Raw genomic sequence first — 15,118 nt, forward strand, 5'->3', positions numbered from 1 at the left:
AAATTAGTAATACAACCAGTACTATACTGCCTACCTATATCCGTGAAGATTTTAGAGCGCAGTTAACGAACCTTCGACATATCCGGCCCTACCTATCCCACTCCACTCCTGCATTCCATACCCCGCATCGCTCGGCCCCACCAACTCAGTTTCTTTAAATGTTATGTGCACATTGACCAACACTCCTCAAGCCCCCCTTCACAGTCTCCTCGCCTCCGCCTCGGCGACAAAACCATAGGGCAATCGGCAGCTCCGCTTCCCCTCGCCCATCCATGTTCCTCGATTCCGTCCCCCAGATCCATCGGATTCCTGCTGCCGTTGTCTGCTCCCCGCCTTGCAACTTGCCGCGCCGACGACGTCGGGAGCGAGCGACAGACAAAAAAGCCATTCCTGCCGTTGGTCCTGGGCTGGGGTGGGGTCGGCTTCATCCCTTCCTTCCGCTGCTGGTAAGGAACCCCACTTTGTCGGACGGATCATCCTCATGAGTACGTCTCGATCTTAGCTCATACGACAATCAACTGCTTCCATTCAAAGCATGGTGATTAGTTGTACTCGCGCTTGAGGTACAATAGCTCATCTGGCACAACAACCCTCATGGACAAAACCTCCAACCGACATGCTAAAGCTCAATGTTGATGTGTCCTTTTCGTACGAGGATGGTTTTACAACTTGTGGAGCCATTGTTCGCAAGGCATAGGCATGCCTCAGGCTGCCAGGGCCATGGCCCGGGGCTCAACAAGCAATCCCTTTCTTGACTGTAGCAACAGTAATCACTGTAGATACAAGGCTGGCCTGGGCTTGGGTGGATCCTCGCTACGACACTGGTTGTTCGGAATGACCAAGGGGATTTCGTTGCAGCACAGAACTTGCATATTGGATCGACCATCGATCCTCAAACCGTGGAGGGCATGGTGCTTAAGAGAGGCATGGAGCTATCTTTGAATATCTGAGTCTGGTACCTCATGGTGCAGTCTGATTGTGCAGAGCTGGTGAACTTTATGAATAGGGGAGCCCCTGCTCCTACCGTGGCTCCTCCAATCATCAAAGACGAGAAGATTATTATGGAGCATTATATGCGTGCCACAAATAGTGTTGTCCATGAGCTAACGAGCATGGCAAGGGTTCATCCTCTGTCATTGTGGATGGATAACCCACCTCAATCGATCCGTGGATTGATTGTTGACGATGTTTCTCTGTTTGATTGAAAAAAACTAGCGCATTATCTAAAAATCTAAAAAATAATAATAGAAATGGGACTTTTTATTGTTTGCCTATCCGTTGAAGATTTCGGAGCGCAATTAACGAACCTTGGACATATCGGGCCCCTCCATCCCACTCCATTCCATACCCCCCGCACCCCCCGGTCCCACCAACCCAGTTGCTTTTAATATTACGTGCACATTGACCGACACTCCTCAAGTCCTCCTCCCCAGTCTCCTCGCCTCCGCCTCGGCGACAAAACCATCGGGCAATCGTCAGCTCCGCCTCCCCTCCCCTCCCCTCGCCCATCCGTCCTCCCCCATTCCCAACCCTCAGATCCATCGGACTCCCGCCGCCGCTCTCCGCTCCCCGCTCCCCGCCTCGCGACCTGCTGCGCCGGCGGCGACGGGAGCGAGCGGCCGACAAAAAGCCATTCCTGCCGCTGGTCCTGGGCTGGGGTGGGGCCGGCTTCGTCCCTTCCTTCTGCTGCTGGTAAGGAACCCTAGCTCGATCGGGGACGGATCGTCCCCGCGAGCGCGTTTCGTTGTCGGGGGTTCTTCCGTCTTTGCTCTGCTGTGGTGGCATTGAGCAGCCGGGCCCCGAATCGTTCGCAGCTTGCTCGCTTCGTCTGCGGCTCCGTTAGGCTCTTCCTCTGCAGCGCGCGAGATCGATCGGAGTTTTCTTCGTGTAGGTTAGATCGATCACAGTTTTTGCGATGGGATTTGGTGCTCAGGTTCGAGCGCGGCTTGTCTTCCTGAATTTTGGGGGATTCGACTAAACCCCCAAACCCCACGCTCTGCCCGCCCCTGCTTCTCCAATAATAGAGGAGGGTGTTGCATTTCTTTTCGGAACGAATAAACAGGGCAGGTGAAGAATCGTAGCGGGTGTAGAGCTCGGGGGGAATGTACGTCCCTGATTGTTTTATGGACAAATCTTTGGGTTCGCCTATTTTTTGCCGTTGACCTTTTTAGCTGTTGTTGGTTTCTTGCTTTACCCGAGCTGTCTGCTTGCTAGTGCCCGACGAAGTGGGATGTCTGTTCTTTTGTCGGCATGTTTACGCTACTGCATTGTAACGGGATTTATGCCACTGCAGTTTTTAGTTTTGGGTGAAACCGTTGCATACGGATCTACTACTACTTAGTTTTGGGTGAAACCGTTTGATTGTTTATTTATTACTATTACTATTACCAGTGTTTGACATTCCATACATTCCTTACTTCTTTATTAGTTTAGAAGAGATCCAAATAAAAGAACTCAAATGTAAAACTGCAACATAGATTTCTTCCTAAATAGTACATAGAAGACCTGACATATATCTGCAGATCTGTCTATGCTTTCCAGTGACTGACTGTTTCTTTAATCATGATTATGCACTGCTGTAGTTTTGGTATGAACCATAATCATGGGCGGCAAGACTATTCAGGTGTCAGGGTTTCCTTCAACTGTCAATGCTGACCATGTCAAGGATTTGTTGGAACAAATTGTTGGTACTGGCAACGTCTTTGCGATCAAGCTCAGGCCCCCAAAGAACATCTCTGCAAACTCAAAATCTTTTGCCATTGTTCAGTTCCAGTCCGAGGCACATGCTTCGCTGGTGTTGAATGCGGCCCGACGGAATGCACTTAGGAGTGGAAGTAATCATCTGAAGGCCCGATATGCAGAGCGTGACATTGTTCCAAGACCAAGAACTACGATTTTTAATCTACAGGATGCAACACTGCATTTTGGCTGCCTTCTGAGGGAAAAAGCTCTATCTGTTCTGTGGAGCGGAACAAATGTTTCCGTTGAGTTTGGATTTGCTATGAAGAGGATTGACTTTTGCCTGATCTACAACTCGAAGAAATACAAACTTGAACTCTCCTACGAGAGCATATGGGAGATCCAGCTTCATCGTCCACCTGGGTTGCAAAAAAAGTTCCTTCTGATTCAGGTATGTTAGTTGTACAACACATGTATATGTATGCTGGACATGCTTTTCATGAATTCATAGTATTTTTAATTGAAAATCATTTTCCTTTTCTGCTGCTACGAATCGTAGAGTACAGTATAAGTACATTACTGAGTTCACATTGTTCCAAGTGTATAACTATTGTCTTCATATTACGGCTTCTCCATGACAGATGTAAATATGTTTTTGTAAATATTAAAATAGTTCATACACATGTCTTTTCTTCTGCCTGTCAACTTGTGCCAGAAACAATATAGTTGCTATATTTCATTTTGTTGCCTTTTGGTCATTGATCATTTTGCTGTGTTTGGAATGCTGAAGGTGCACTTGAATTTTGTAGAGTTCAGCTTTGTTGGTAGTGTTTGCTCTTTCTTGATTCTTCTGTTATATTATATATACTGGGAAAATGTTTGTGTGTTGTTAAGTATACAACAGTAATTCTCTAGAGTACTGATAAAGTGATAATCAATCCATATAAAGTTATGCTAGTTGAGTTTTAATTTATAGCCCAAGATGATGAATTGGGAACACCAATTGCTATAATACAGTTTCCAGTATTTCCTCAATGGTTGCATACTTGCATGCATCTTTAAATGCCGATCAACATCTGTAACCATTTTTAAGTTACATCTAGTTGTTTCTGTTTGTTGAAAGCTCAGAGATTTTGATAACCTCAGTTGGAGAAATGTATCCGTTTCTCAGGTTCAAGCTGCCCCGAAAATTTATGAACAAAACATACGCCGTTCTGGTTCTATGTACGATGATCCTTTATTCAACTATTTTAGGGATGATACAGATGACCAGTGGACCAGAACAACTGATTTTACTCCATCAGCCAGCATTGGGCAATCATATATCCTATGTCTGGAGCTACCACATATTTGTTATCTCCCGAACATCCGAGAGTACTTTGTTTACTATGAAGTACACGATGACGTCTTCCATCTCCAGCGTGGACATTCATATTCAAGCAATACTTGCTTTGTTCCAGTTGTGAAATCTCATCATTTCACTGACGTCCCCTACGAGATACTCTTTAAGATCAACCACTTGGTTCAGAATGGGACACTTAGTGGGCCAACACTTGATGACAACTTCTACCGTCTGGTCAGCCCAGGATATGAATGTATTGACCATATAAAGCGTGCACTTGAAAAGATGTCATACCTAAAAAAGACTTGTTTGAATCCAACAAAGTGGTTATCTGAACAATACAAAAAAAAACGGAGATCACGCTACATGTTAAAATTACCAAACATAACCCTGGATGATGATGGGTTGGTATATGTCTACAGGGTGCAAATTACCCCTGCGAAAGTGTACTTTTATGGTCCTGAGATTAATGTCTCGAATCGTGTTGTACGGCATTACGCTGCTGATTTGGATAACTTCCTTCGGATTTCGTTTGTTGATGAGGACTGTGAGAAGCTTCGTTCAACTGATTTATCACAACGCTCTGCTCCAGGAAATAATACAAGGAGGACTGCTCTTTATAACAGAGTTCTTTCGGTCCTTTCAAATGGCATCACTATCGGTGACAAGCACTTTGACTTTCTGGCTTTTTCTTCAAGCCAGCTCCGAGATAACTCTGCATGGATGTTTGCTTCTCGGCCGGGGTTATCTGCCAGTGACATCAGGGAGTGGATGGGGGACTTCCGTAATATTAGAAATGTGGCAAAGTATGCTGCAAGGCTTGGTCAGTCTTTTAGTTCCTCAACAGAAACTTTGAAAGTGCATAAGTACGAGGTGAAAGAAGCTCCAGATGTAACAAACGGAACAAAGTATGTATTCTCGGATGGAATTGGAACCATTTCAGCTGATTTTGCAGATGAAGTGTCTAAGAAGTGCAACTTGACCCGCTTTACTCCCTCCGCTTTCCAAATAAGGTATGGAGGTTACAAAGGTGTTGTCGCTATTGATCCAACATCACGCTGGAAACTATCTTTAAGAAAAAGCATGTCAAAGTTTCAGTCAGAAAACATTACACTTGATGTCCTTGCATACAGCAAGTACCAGCCATGTTTCCTGAACCGGCAGTTAATCACTCTTCTTTCGACACTCGGAGTCAGAGATAGCATATTTGAACTGAAGCAACAAGAAGCTGTGAAGCAGTTGAACAGAATGGTAGCTGAACCACAAGCTGCTATTGATGCAATTGAGCTTATGCCCATGGGTGAGGTTACAAATGTTGTTAAAGAGTTGCTGTTATGTGGCTACCAGCCGGATCTTGAACCATATGTTTCTATGCTTCTACAAACCTTTAGAGCATCCAAGCTGCTAGAATTGAAAACGAGGTCAAGGATATTTGTCCCAAAAGGACGAGCAATGATGGGATGCCTGGATGAAACCCGCACACTGAAGTACGGACAGGTATTCATTCAAGCTTCTAATAGTGCAGATGACCGTGGAAAGTCCATCGTAACTGGAAAAGTTGTCGTTGCCAAAAACCCTTGCATCCACCCTGGTGATATCCGTATTCTCCAGGCTGTTCAAAGTCCTCTTCTGGGCCACATGGTTAACTGTGTTGTCTTTCCACAGCTGGGGCCAAGGCAAGTATTTAGTAATGCATTCTTCTATGTTTTCCAGTATTTTTTTTTAGCAAAATCTCATTTCTGGAATAATGTTCTTTCTGATTTGGTAGAAAGCATCAGTTGAAAGTGAAATAGTTTTGTACATTTAAATCGAAGAACCTTTTGCTAGTGAAGTTTAGGCGCTCCTCATGGATGTCATGTGATCCTTTACTATTTCTTGGATGTACTACTCTTGTTTTGTTTGTCCTTTGTTATTGAAATCAATGTTGAATTTTGTTCATGCAGGCCTCATCCTAATGAATGTTCAGGGAGTGATCTTGATGGGGACATATATTTTGTTTCATGGGACCCAGATCTCATTCCAACTCGTATGGTGGCGCCTATGGACTATACTCCAGCACCAACAGAAACATTAGACCATGATGTTATGATTGAGGTATTTTATGTTTGTAGCCCAGATTGTTCATTTTTCATGCCATTCACGATAACGTCTGTACACCTGTTGGCTGTTGCCATGAACTGTCATTTAGTCGTGCTTCTGATTGTGAATTTCCTTTCGATTCTGGTTCTTGCATTTCTGAAGAGTTGACTACTTAAACCTACTTTCTGAGTCTGCATGGTTTTAATTTATTTGTTTGTACTTCCACCAGTCCAAAATGTAGATCTTTTTAGAGTTGAGCACATGAACTAGGGGTGGTGGTAACATGCCAATGTTACCCTTCATTCATTTCATCGCTCTCTGTTCCTTCCAATACAGTAAGTGCTACAGTATAGGCTCAATTCTTGATGAGACTAATGTGGGGCTAGATTGGAACACATGAGAAGTGTATTGCGAATGTAGAAGGACCTACATTTTGGATGGAATTGAAAAGACTAGAAGGACCTACGTTTTGGATCGGAGGAAGTAGGAAGATAAATCTGTTTCTTCTCATTGTCTATTACTTGCAAGGAAATTCCAAGCATCTTGTAAAACAAATCTGACACCCTGCTTTGGAACCACTCTAATATCATGCAGGAAGTACATGAGTATTTCACAAATTACATAGTTAACGAGAGTCTGGGAATTATTGCCAACGCGCACGTAGTCTTTGCGGATAGGGAAATCCTGAAGGCTGAAAGTACACCATGCATTAAGCTGGCAGAGCTCTTCTCCATTGCTGTTGATTACCCAAAGACAGGAGTGCCGGCTCAAATTCCGCCTGAACTACATGTGAAGGAGTATCCAGATTTCATGGAGAAGCTCGACAGGGCTACCTATGTATCCGAGGGAATAATAGGGAAGCTCTACCGGGAAATTAAGAAGCAGAACCCTCACATTGGACACTTCACAAAGGATGTGGCAAGGCGGTCTTATGACACTGATTTGATAGTTGATGGCTACCAAGACTACATTACCGAAGCTGTGTGGTTCAAGGAACAGTATGACTTCAAGCTGGGTAATCTGATGGAGCACTACGGAATAAATAGTGAGGCTGAGATAATAAGTGGATGCATTCTTAAGATGGCAAATAATTTTACCAAGAAGAACGACGCCGATGCTATCAGACTGGCGGTGAAATCTTTGCGGAAGGAAGCAAGGTCATGGTTCAGCGAGATGGGTTCAGATGAGAGCGGAGATGGTCACGAGGCCTCGGACGCCAAGGCATCCGCTTGGTATCATGTTACCTATCACCCTGAGTACTGGGGTTGCTACAATGAAGGATATGATCACCGGCCACACTTCATCAGCTTTCCGTGGTGTGTCTATGACAAGCTGATTCAAATCAAGCGGAAGAAGAACTTTGTCAGGAAGATGCTCGATCTCCAGAACAGAATGAGACGGAGCACGATATTCGGGTGAGCGCGACCATCAGGTCGTTGTTGGTCTTGTACATATATTTGAACATGTCGATTCTTGTGCTAGAATGATCGCCGAAGAGCGATTGTAATTGTTGACTCAGATGTGTTGATGTACATGTGGCTATGAAGTACTGCGAACCTTGTGGGCATTTGGATGCAGTCGTTGAATGTATTTCTGTGGTTTGATCTGTGATCATACCTAGGTTTCCCCTGCTTTTAGGTCATATTCGTGCTGCATGTTCTTATTAATCCTGTGCTTGCACTGAAAATTTGAAATGTATGGAAGACCCAACTTCAGCTTGATTGTATGACCAGTATCAATGAATCTTTTTCCTTGCTCTATCAAAACAGTACCTCTGGTTTTACAGTACGTATGAATTTACACTCGTTGCGCTGCAGCATTTACAGAATCCAACCAAAAAAATCCGAAAGGATGGTAGAAATGAGAAACGTGAGAAGCAGGGGCCTTGGTGTTAATTACAGGGTTCAGTTAGCATTTGGCATCAGGAGAAGAGAACTGTACAGACTCTGTTACTGTCAAGAAGGCGACGGGGCGAGCAGGGAGAACTTGACGTGCAGCGAGATCTTGCCCTTGTCGACGTCGAGCCTGGCGCCGGTGGCGAGCCAGTACCCGGGGCTGTCGTGCGGGCCCATGGTCACCTGCGAGGTGTCCACGAACTTGAGCAGCTTCTGCGCGCCCACGGGCACCGGCGGCCCGCCGGCGAACACGCCGGAGTTGATGTTCGCCACCACCAGCGGGGGCCCTCGCTTCTGGCCGCCAGCGCCACCGGACGACGACGACGAAGACGACCCCGAGAAGGGCATGGACAGGAAGCTCGACGACGACGGCCACTTCCCCGACGCCGTCCTCGCCGCGCCGCGCCCCCACCTGGACTGCACGACGGCGTAGCCGGGCAGCTCCGAGTAGAGCAGCCGGAGGTGCAGCACGGTGGTGGAGTCGCGCGCCATGACGTGGAGCTGCGCGCCGGTCACGACGTAGGCGGCGCGGCGGCCGTCGTCGCCGTCGGAGTGGGAGTGGTGCCACCGCGGGTCGTACTTGACCGGCGCGGTGCAGACGTGCGCGAACATCCGCCACTGCACCGGCTCGTAGTAGCGGTGGTCGTCGGTGACCGCCTCGGAGCCCCGCCACGCCGGCGGCATGCCGGCCCGCGCCTGCACGGCGGCGATGAACGTCGGCGTGGCCGACAGGTGCTGCAGGTGGATGCCTAGCCTGATGCACATGAAGTTGTCACTGTCAGTCACGCGTTGCACCAAATTCGTGGGAGAATGTCACGAGTAGGCAGGCTTAATTATATACCGGTTGTTCTTCTTGCCCTCGAGGTGCAGCCTCATCCCGGTGACCGGCAAATTCGACACAACCACCTGCATACATATATTTTCGTCATGTCACATGATCATGTATCAATCATCAAACAATCTTTTTTTGTCTCTGATTGAAAATACCTGGCTGGAGCTGACGTAGAGCTTGGAGCCGAGCAGGCTGAAGTGCAGGGCCGGGCCGGAGCCCTGGCGGTTGGAGCAGGGGCCGAGGGGCAGCTCGCCCAGCACCGGGGCCCACATTCTGTGATGCTGGAAATCCAGGAAGTACCTCAGGTCAGCCAACGGCGGCTTATCTGTAACAGTCATTTGGCAGATCACGCGTCACTTTTGAATGCAATTATTGAGCACGGACAGTTACTTGCTTGTAACATTGATTCTCGAAGAAAGAAAGTTTCTACGGTGCACTATTGGACGCTGGCTTCAATTAGGCTAAGCAGAGGAGTGTGACATCGACATGGGATGGCATGCATGTAGATGTATAGTAGGTGCGCTCACATCTGAGGTAGAGGTTGATGGCGTGCGAGAGGAAGCCGGTGCCTGCGACGCCCCGGAGCAGGGAGGTGATGGGCACGAGCTTGGCGTTGATCACGTCGGGCGCCGCCGGCACGGTGGGGAGCCACTCCGCGTGGCTGCTCACCGTCGTGTTCCCTCCCCGCTTCGAGTATATCACCGTCACCCCCTGCACGCACGCAACATAAAAGAGTAAAATTATTAGTACCACCATATCGTAGTGTTAATCACTCACTAAATGACAGTATTAGCCAGTTAATCAATCACCTACCTCCTTGGATGAGACGAGGGTGGTGATCCCTTGCAGCCGCTGCTGCGCCACCTGCGCGTCGAACACGTTGAAGGCCTCCGGCGTCCTCGCGAGCTTGGACCTGGACCTGGCGTGGGGCGGCGGCACGGCGCAGGCGCCGGAGAAGAGCTCGTCGCCGAGCCGGTCGAGATGGCCCCTGATCTCCGCCGGCGACAGCGGCGACGACGCGGCCTGCCGCACGCACACCACGTCCTGCCCGCCCATGCTCAGCCCCACCACCACGTGGGTCCCGTACTTCTCGATGAAGCTGCACGCACGCACAACGTTCATGCACAGGTCAGTGACGTTCGTTCATACAAAGTGTCTGTCGACCAGACTGTCAGTGTCTGAAAACTACGGGTCTGTCTGCCTGATAGGACCAAACCGGCGGCATGTGTCGCGCTCCGGTTTGTCAATGGCGACACGTTCAGAGCCCGGGCCGCCACATGCTGTACTTGTACCGTTCAACAAAGACGGGCAGAGAAGGAAAAAATGGACACCGTAGCATCTTCCTGGCACTAGATTAATACAGTACTCTAAATAAACCACGTTATTTTCTGTTTGCGGTCAGAGGTTTCAGTATGGACGTCTGAACCGCTTTGCGTGCGCGGGGCCGGTCGGCACGAGCACGACACGGAAGTGGAACCAGTCAAAGTCATGTACTGCACTGGTACCGTCTACGTACTTATAGTGAGAAAAAGAAAGGAAGGGAGGAGGGGAGGGGAGCGAACCTTGCGATGGCGGCGGGGTCCCAGGCGGCGGGGACGTCGCGGAGGACGTGGGCGGCGAGGGCGAGCGGGCGGCGGTCGAGGCGGAGGTCCAAGAGGGAGATGAAGTAGCCGTCCATGGCGAGGGACTTGGTGGAGGACGCGTCCTGCGCCCACGACCCGCTGTCCAGGTCGAAGCACGCGTTGAACTGCCCCGACGGGATCTTCCCCTCCACCGAGCTCCGCTGGTTGAACAGCTCCGACATCTGCACCGGCACACCATGCATGCCCGCCAAATCAGTTTTTTAATTAAGCGCGTTTCTCTTTCAGTAGAAATTTATATATGTCATTTCTTCTTTGGAAATACTCGGTGCTAGATCGAAAGTAGCTTTCTACACCTGAGCTCATATGCTCCTGCTATGAACAGTAAAATAAATAACATTTCAAAAACTTCTGAATTTTTTTGGCATACTTTAAAAAATGTTTCTTGTGCATGCAAAATTTCATCACGAAATCATATTGGTGGAGGTCGTGGCAAAAAAAACAAAATCAGAGCTCCAAAATTCATTTGAAAGTAACATTTTTAGAGTATCGATTTTGTTTTTTTACCATGCCTTCCACCAATGTCATTTGATGACGAAATTTTGCATGCACAACAAACATTTCTTAAAGTATGCCACAAAAAAATTTCAGAATTTTTTGAAATGTTTATTTATTTTACTATTCATAGCAGGAGCATATGAGCTCAGGTGTAGAAACTCCACGTCCGTGCTAGATACATCCGTTTGAGCGACAACTAATATGGAACAGAGGGAGTACTAACTAACGAACGGTCCCTAGGAGGGGGTGGCAAGCGAACGCATTTTCCTGTGCGCGAGATCAAACAGTAACAGTTTTAGAAGAAATATGACTTCCTCTGAGGAAAAATGCCTCCCTCTAAAGAAACATATCATATTATTCCAAAGAAAATATCATGTGAATCTGAAGAAACTGTCTGTGAAAATATTCGCAAATGTCACCCCAAACATCGAATGTTAGCCGGCTATTACAGTCCTCCTTCGGAAATACTAACATCGAAAAATAGTTGTTTCGTATATTTGTAAGTGTTATTTCTCCGGTTTTGATGTACGTCTTACAGATTTTTGTGGTGAAAGTCAAACAGCTGCTAGTGCACCGTCACGATTCGAGGTGGTGTTTGTTTATGTAAGGGGTGACCATAATTGTGGAGCCAAATTTGACTTGAATTAACAAAGAAGTTGTATTGGTGGATACTGTAATGAGGACAGCAGGACCACACGCTATGGCCAACCAAATCTACTATCTAATCTTGATTTTGGTTGGTTGATTTTGATCCAGTGGAACGAAGAGCATTTGACGCCGACAGTGCAGGGAAACATGGACAACATTTTGCTTATACTCCCGGAAAATATCAAGCCAATAAAATTCACCCTTTGCCGGAAAAAACTCTCAAAAATATTGAGAACGGTCGATGGTTGTTTGTTTTTATCGGGGAGAGGTCGATGATTGGTGCAGTCCGTGAGAATCACGTAGGACCGCATCCGCACAGGCGTGGTCAGCACCCCCAAAATCGATATTTAATGAGCGAAAGCTCTGCAAGCAGCCACCATTCATTCACATTCGCGAAATAACAAATGAAATTAAAATAGCAGCCACCATTCACACCAACCGTACTACTACTTGCGTTGCTTTCCCTACTCGGACAAACTAAACTAATTAATCCGGCGGCTAATTCTCGAACCGGTTGATTGCTCACGATGCTTCTCAATTTCTGTAATGCAAAAATCTACCAGTAGCAAAAGTCCCAGAGAACTTTCCCAGCAGCAGAAGGACAAACGGCCAAAAATATATATCTGATCTTACTTCAGTTCATTGCGTTTCGTCTTGCTCCAGTTTCTTGCGCTTAATCTTATCAGCAACACTTAATTAATTTGGCCAAAGTTTCAGAGAGCTTAACTGCAGAATCCCACCGATTATGTTCAGAAAAAATAGCTTGACTTTCACTCCATTGCGTCTCGTTTGGCTCCGATTTCTTTCTTCTACTTACTAGCAACGTACACGTATGCGCAAATCTTGCGAAACGGGATTGAGGAAGCTCAAACAGAAGAAGCGATCGGATGATCGAAAACTGTGATCATGCAGAACGAATGCTTGTGTTATTTTGAGTATGCGGCGTGCTAACCTTGTTGAACTCGAGCGCGTCGGACTTGAAGCGGACGCGGTCGCCCTTGCCGCACTTGACGTCGGCGGGCATGTCGCGGACCACGCCGACGCCCGGCACGGCGGCCGGCGCCGCCTCGCCGGGGCTCCTGGCGACCACGCAGCCGCCGGAGTGCTTGCAGAACTTGAGCCTGAGGTCGCACGTCATGTCGAACCCCAGCCCCAGGCACCGCACCGCCTTCTCCGCCGCCGCCGCCACGGCCATGAGTCGGTCGGTCGGCAGGTCTCCGCCTCCCGGCTCCTATGGCCGCTGCTCCGCTACGCTCCCCGCCATGACTTCTTGCTGGCCGGGTAGCTAGGCGGCAAGTTGACCTATATATATGGGCATTGCTTGCGCCAGGAAGTTGTCCAGAAACTGAAGTCTGAAGGGGAGCTACAGCCTACAGGGATTGTTAATGTTCGGTTGGTTCTTGGTGTGAATGGAACTAGGATGTGTCACTTTCTCTCTCCAATCAAATGAGAATGATTCTCCCTCATTTTTTACTTGAAACGAGCTTGGTTCCTGAGTTTTGAATCAAGAGTCGGAAGCTGTTGCTGTGTATGTGGAAAGGGAAATGTAATGAGGACTTGCATGTACCATCGCAGTGCTAGTTGGGAGTAACAAAGTTTTTCTGTTGGGGTTTCAAGGTTCAAGATGTGGTAAAGGTCGACAGAGAGTGGTAAGTGTATTTTGGGGAGTTCATTACACAAAACCACAACTTCAGTGTAATTGAATTTTTTTGGGGAGCAAATACAGTGTAATTGATGACCCGGTTTTAGGGCTGGAATTTTAACTCGAAACTTGTGAGCTAAATGAGTAGCTCATGATTCGGCTCGACTCATCGAGTCGAGCTTTAATCCGAGATTGTTAACAAAATGAGTTTAACGAGCCGAGCTAACAAGTTACTCGTTTAACTCATTATAAGCTCGTTAATCAAAAGTGACATGAGATAAGTACCAATATTGTTGTTGATTGTTGTCATTTATGGATTGTACCAAGTATTCATTTAGTGTAAATTTTTGACTGTTTTGATTTGTGAAGAAAAAGTATGTGTATACAAACATATTTTTTTAGATCAACTACACACATAATACATATATTTTGTTATTCACGTCTATAATGACCTTAACGAGTTAAACGGGCTAGCTCGTGAGTTACACGAGTCGAGCCGAGTTTGAATCTAAACTCGTTATGTTAACAAGTCAAGCCAAACTAACTCGTTATCTTAACGAGCCGAGCTGGCTCGACTCGACTTGAATTCCACCCCTACTCGGTTTGGTTGTCCACACAACTTCATGGGCCAGGCCCACATGCTTCTTAAAGCACCCGTCAATCGGGCCCAGGCCCGATCGAAATTCAGACGCTTTCAGGAAGGCAAGCTCGTGCGGAACACAAGGAAGATGTGTGGAGGTGTGGCGTCCCTTCAAGAACATGTGTCATTTCTCTCATGGTCCCACCCCTGATGACTCCCCTTGCCCTCCCCTCCCCCTCCCCCCGCCCACCATCTTCTCTCAAGCATGATCAACGACCGCTTCTCTCACATCCATCATGGCACGGTTTGTCGAGTGACTTGTCTAGTATGTCCTCATCCTCGGGACCATCGCTTTGAGGGTCATCGGCATGTCGAGTGGGGGACCGCCAGGGTTATCGTTGCCACCGTTATTGGCGTCAGCATTGCCGTTGGCGCCATTGCCAATGTCGTCGCCGTTGTTGGCTCCGCCGTTATCGCCGGCACATGGTGTGTCGACTAGATATCATAGGTCAAGGTCATCGTCCAATTACCCGAGGGCGTGGTGGTCGTCGGCGGGCTGTTAGCAAACTCGTCGAGCTCCTCGTCCATGTCGTCGATCTCGTCCACGGTACCTTCCAGGACATTCGTCAATTTTTTCAAAGTTAGCAACAAAATGGGTGGTGGGTGGTCGAAAAAATCGACTCTTCCCGAGGAGGACTCCCAGATCCGATTGTGTGTCGAGATTGGGTAGTCCGCCATTGCGAGCTTCTTGAACCGATCTAAAATCTCGTCTAGAAGAAGTTTTTCACGCTCTTCCATAGCCTGGTCTGATGCTAGAAACAGGGACAGAGGCCTTGAGGTACGATCTGACATCAACCTCGGAAAAGATTCCACCATTGTAATCCTCCATGAATCTCTATGATTATCAATAAAGATAGGTAGTCATGATGTGGTCCATTACCCATCCGGGGCTTGAACCTAGGTAAAACCACATTGTCAACATCATTGCCAACGTGATCCCTCGACCCTCTCTACTTTCTTCCATTGGAAACCTCCGACCGTAAAATCAACATATCATTATTAGTCGACATAAATTGCAACATCGCAAATGTTGTAATCGGATCGTCAAGATCGACCTCGACGTGCGGCCCCTCCCATGCGCCCCCTAGTGAAATCCTCACCGACGGTGGACATCTCGTTGGTGTGGTGGCTGGTGCGAGTAGATCCGGCATTCTCATGTATGGGTCGGATGTGGCGGCATGCACAAGTTGCTGCAGCTCAACGGCGGCGAGGTTTACCGAATC

At 47.7% G+C, this 15,118-nt stretch overlaps 2 protein-coding genes across 4 annotated transcripts; one reads left to right on the forward strand and one right to left on the reverse strand.

Annotated features, from left to right (window-relative positions):
- Nucleotides 1–1,417: 1,417 nt before the first annotated feature.
- Nucleotides 1,418–7,866, forward strand: LOC109755586 (probable RNA-dependent RNA polymerase 1). Of its 2 annotated transcripts, XM_020314482.4 has the most exons (5): nucleotides 1,418–1,692; nucleotides 2,583–3,130; nucleotides 3,851–5,697; nucleotides 5,965–6,115; nucleotides 6,695–7,866. In XM_020314482.4, the coding sequence occupies exons 2-5, from the start codon at nucleotides 2,603–2,605 to the stop codon at nucleotides 7,517–7,519; spliced, it is 3,351 nt and encodes a 1,116-aa protein (XP_020170071.1). In that variant the 5' UTR covers nucleotides 1,418–1,692; nucleotides 2,583–2,602; the 3' UTR covers nucleotides 7,520–7,866. The 2 variants fall into 2 exon arrangements, with proteins under 2 accessions (XP_020170071.1, XP_020170072.1); XM_020314483.4 differs by lacking the exon at nucleotides 1,418–1,692 and having other exon boundaries at nucleotides 2,329–3,130.
- On the reverse strand, nucleotides 7,827–13,184 carry LOC109755587 (MACPF domain-containing protein At1g14780). Of its 2 annotated transcripts, none has more exons than XM_073502329.1 (7): nucleotides 12,566–13,184; nucleotides 10,390–10,631; nucleotides 9,641–9,926; nucleotides 9,355–9,538; nucleotides 8,983–9,108; nucleotides 8,837–8,901; nucleotides 7,827–8,749 (listed from the first exon to the last, which is right to left on the reverse strand). In XM_073502329.1, the coding sequence occupies exons 1-7, from the start codon at nucleotides 12,806–12,808 to the stop codon at nucleotides 8,009–8,011; spliced, it is 1,887 nt and encodes a 628-aa protein (XP_073358430.1). In that variant the 5' UTR covers nucleotides 12,809–13,184; the 3' UTR covers nucleotides 7,827–8,008. The 2 variants fall into 2 exon arrangements, with proteins under 2 accessions (XP_073358430.1, XP_020170075.3); XM_020314486.4 differs by having other exon boundaries at nucleotides 8,983–9,152.
- Between the last annotated feature and the right edge of the window lie 1,934 nt (nucleotides 13,185–15,118).

This window comes from Aegilops tauschii, chromosome 6, assembly GCF_002575655.3.
Source record: "Aegilops tauschii subsp. strangulata cultivar AL8/78 chromosome 6, Aet v6.0, whole genome shotgun sequence".
NCBI classification, from domain to species: domain Eukaryota; kingdom Viridiplantae; phylum Streptophyta; class Magnoliopsida; order Poales; family Poaceae; genus Aegilops; species Aegilops tauschii.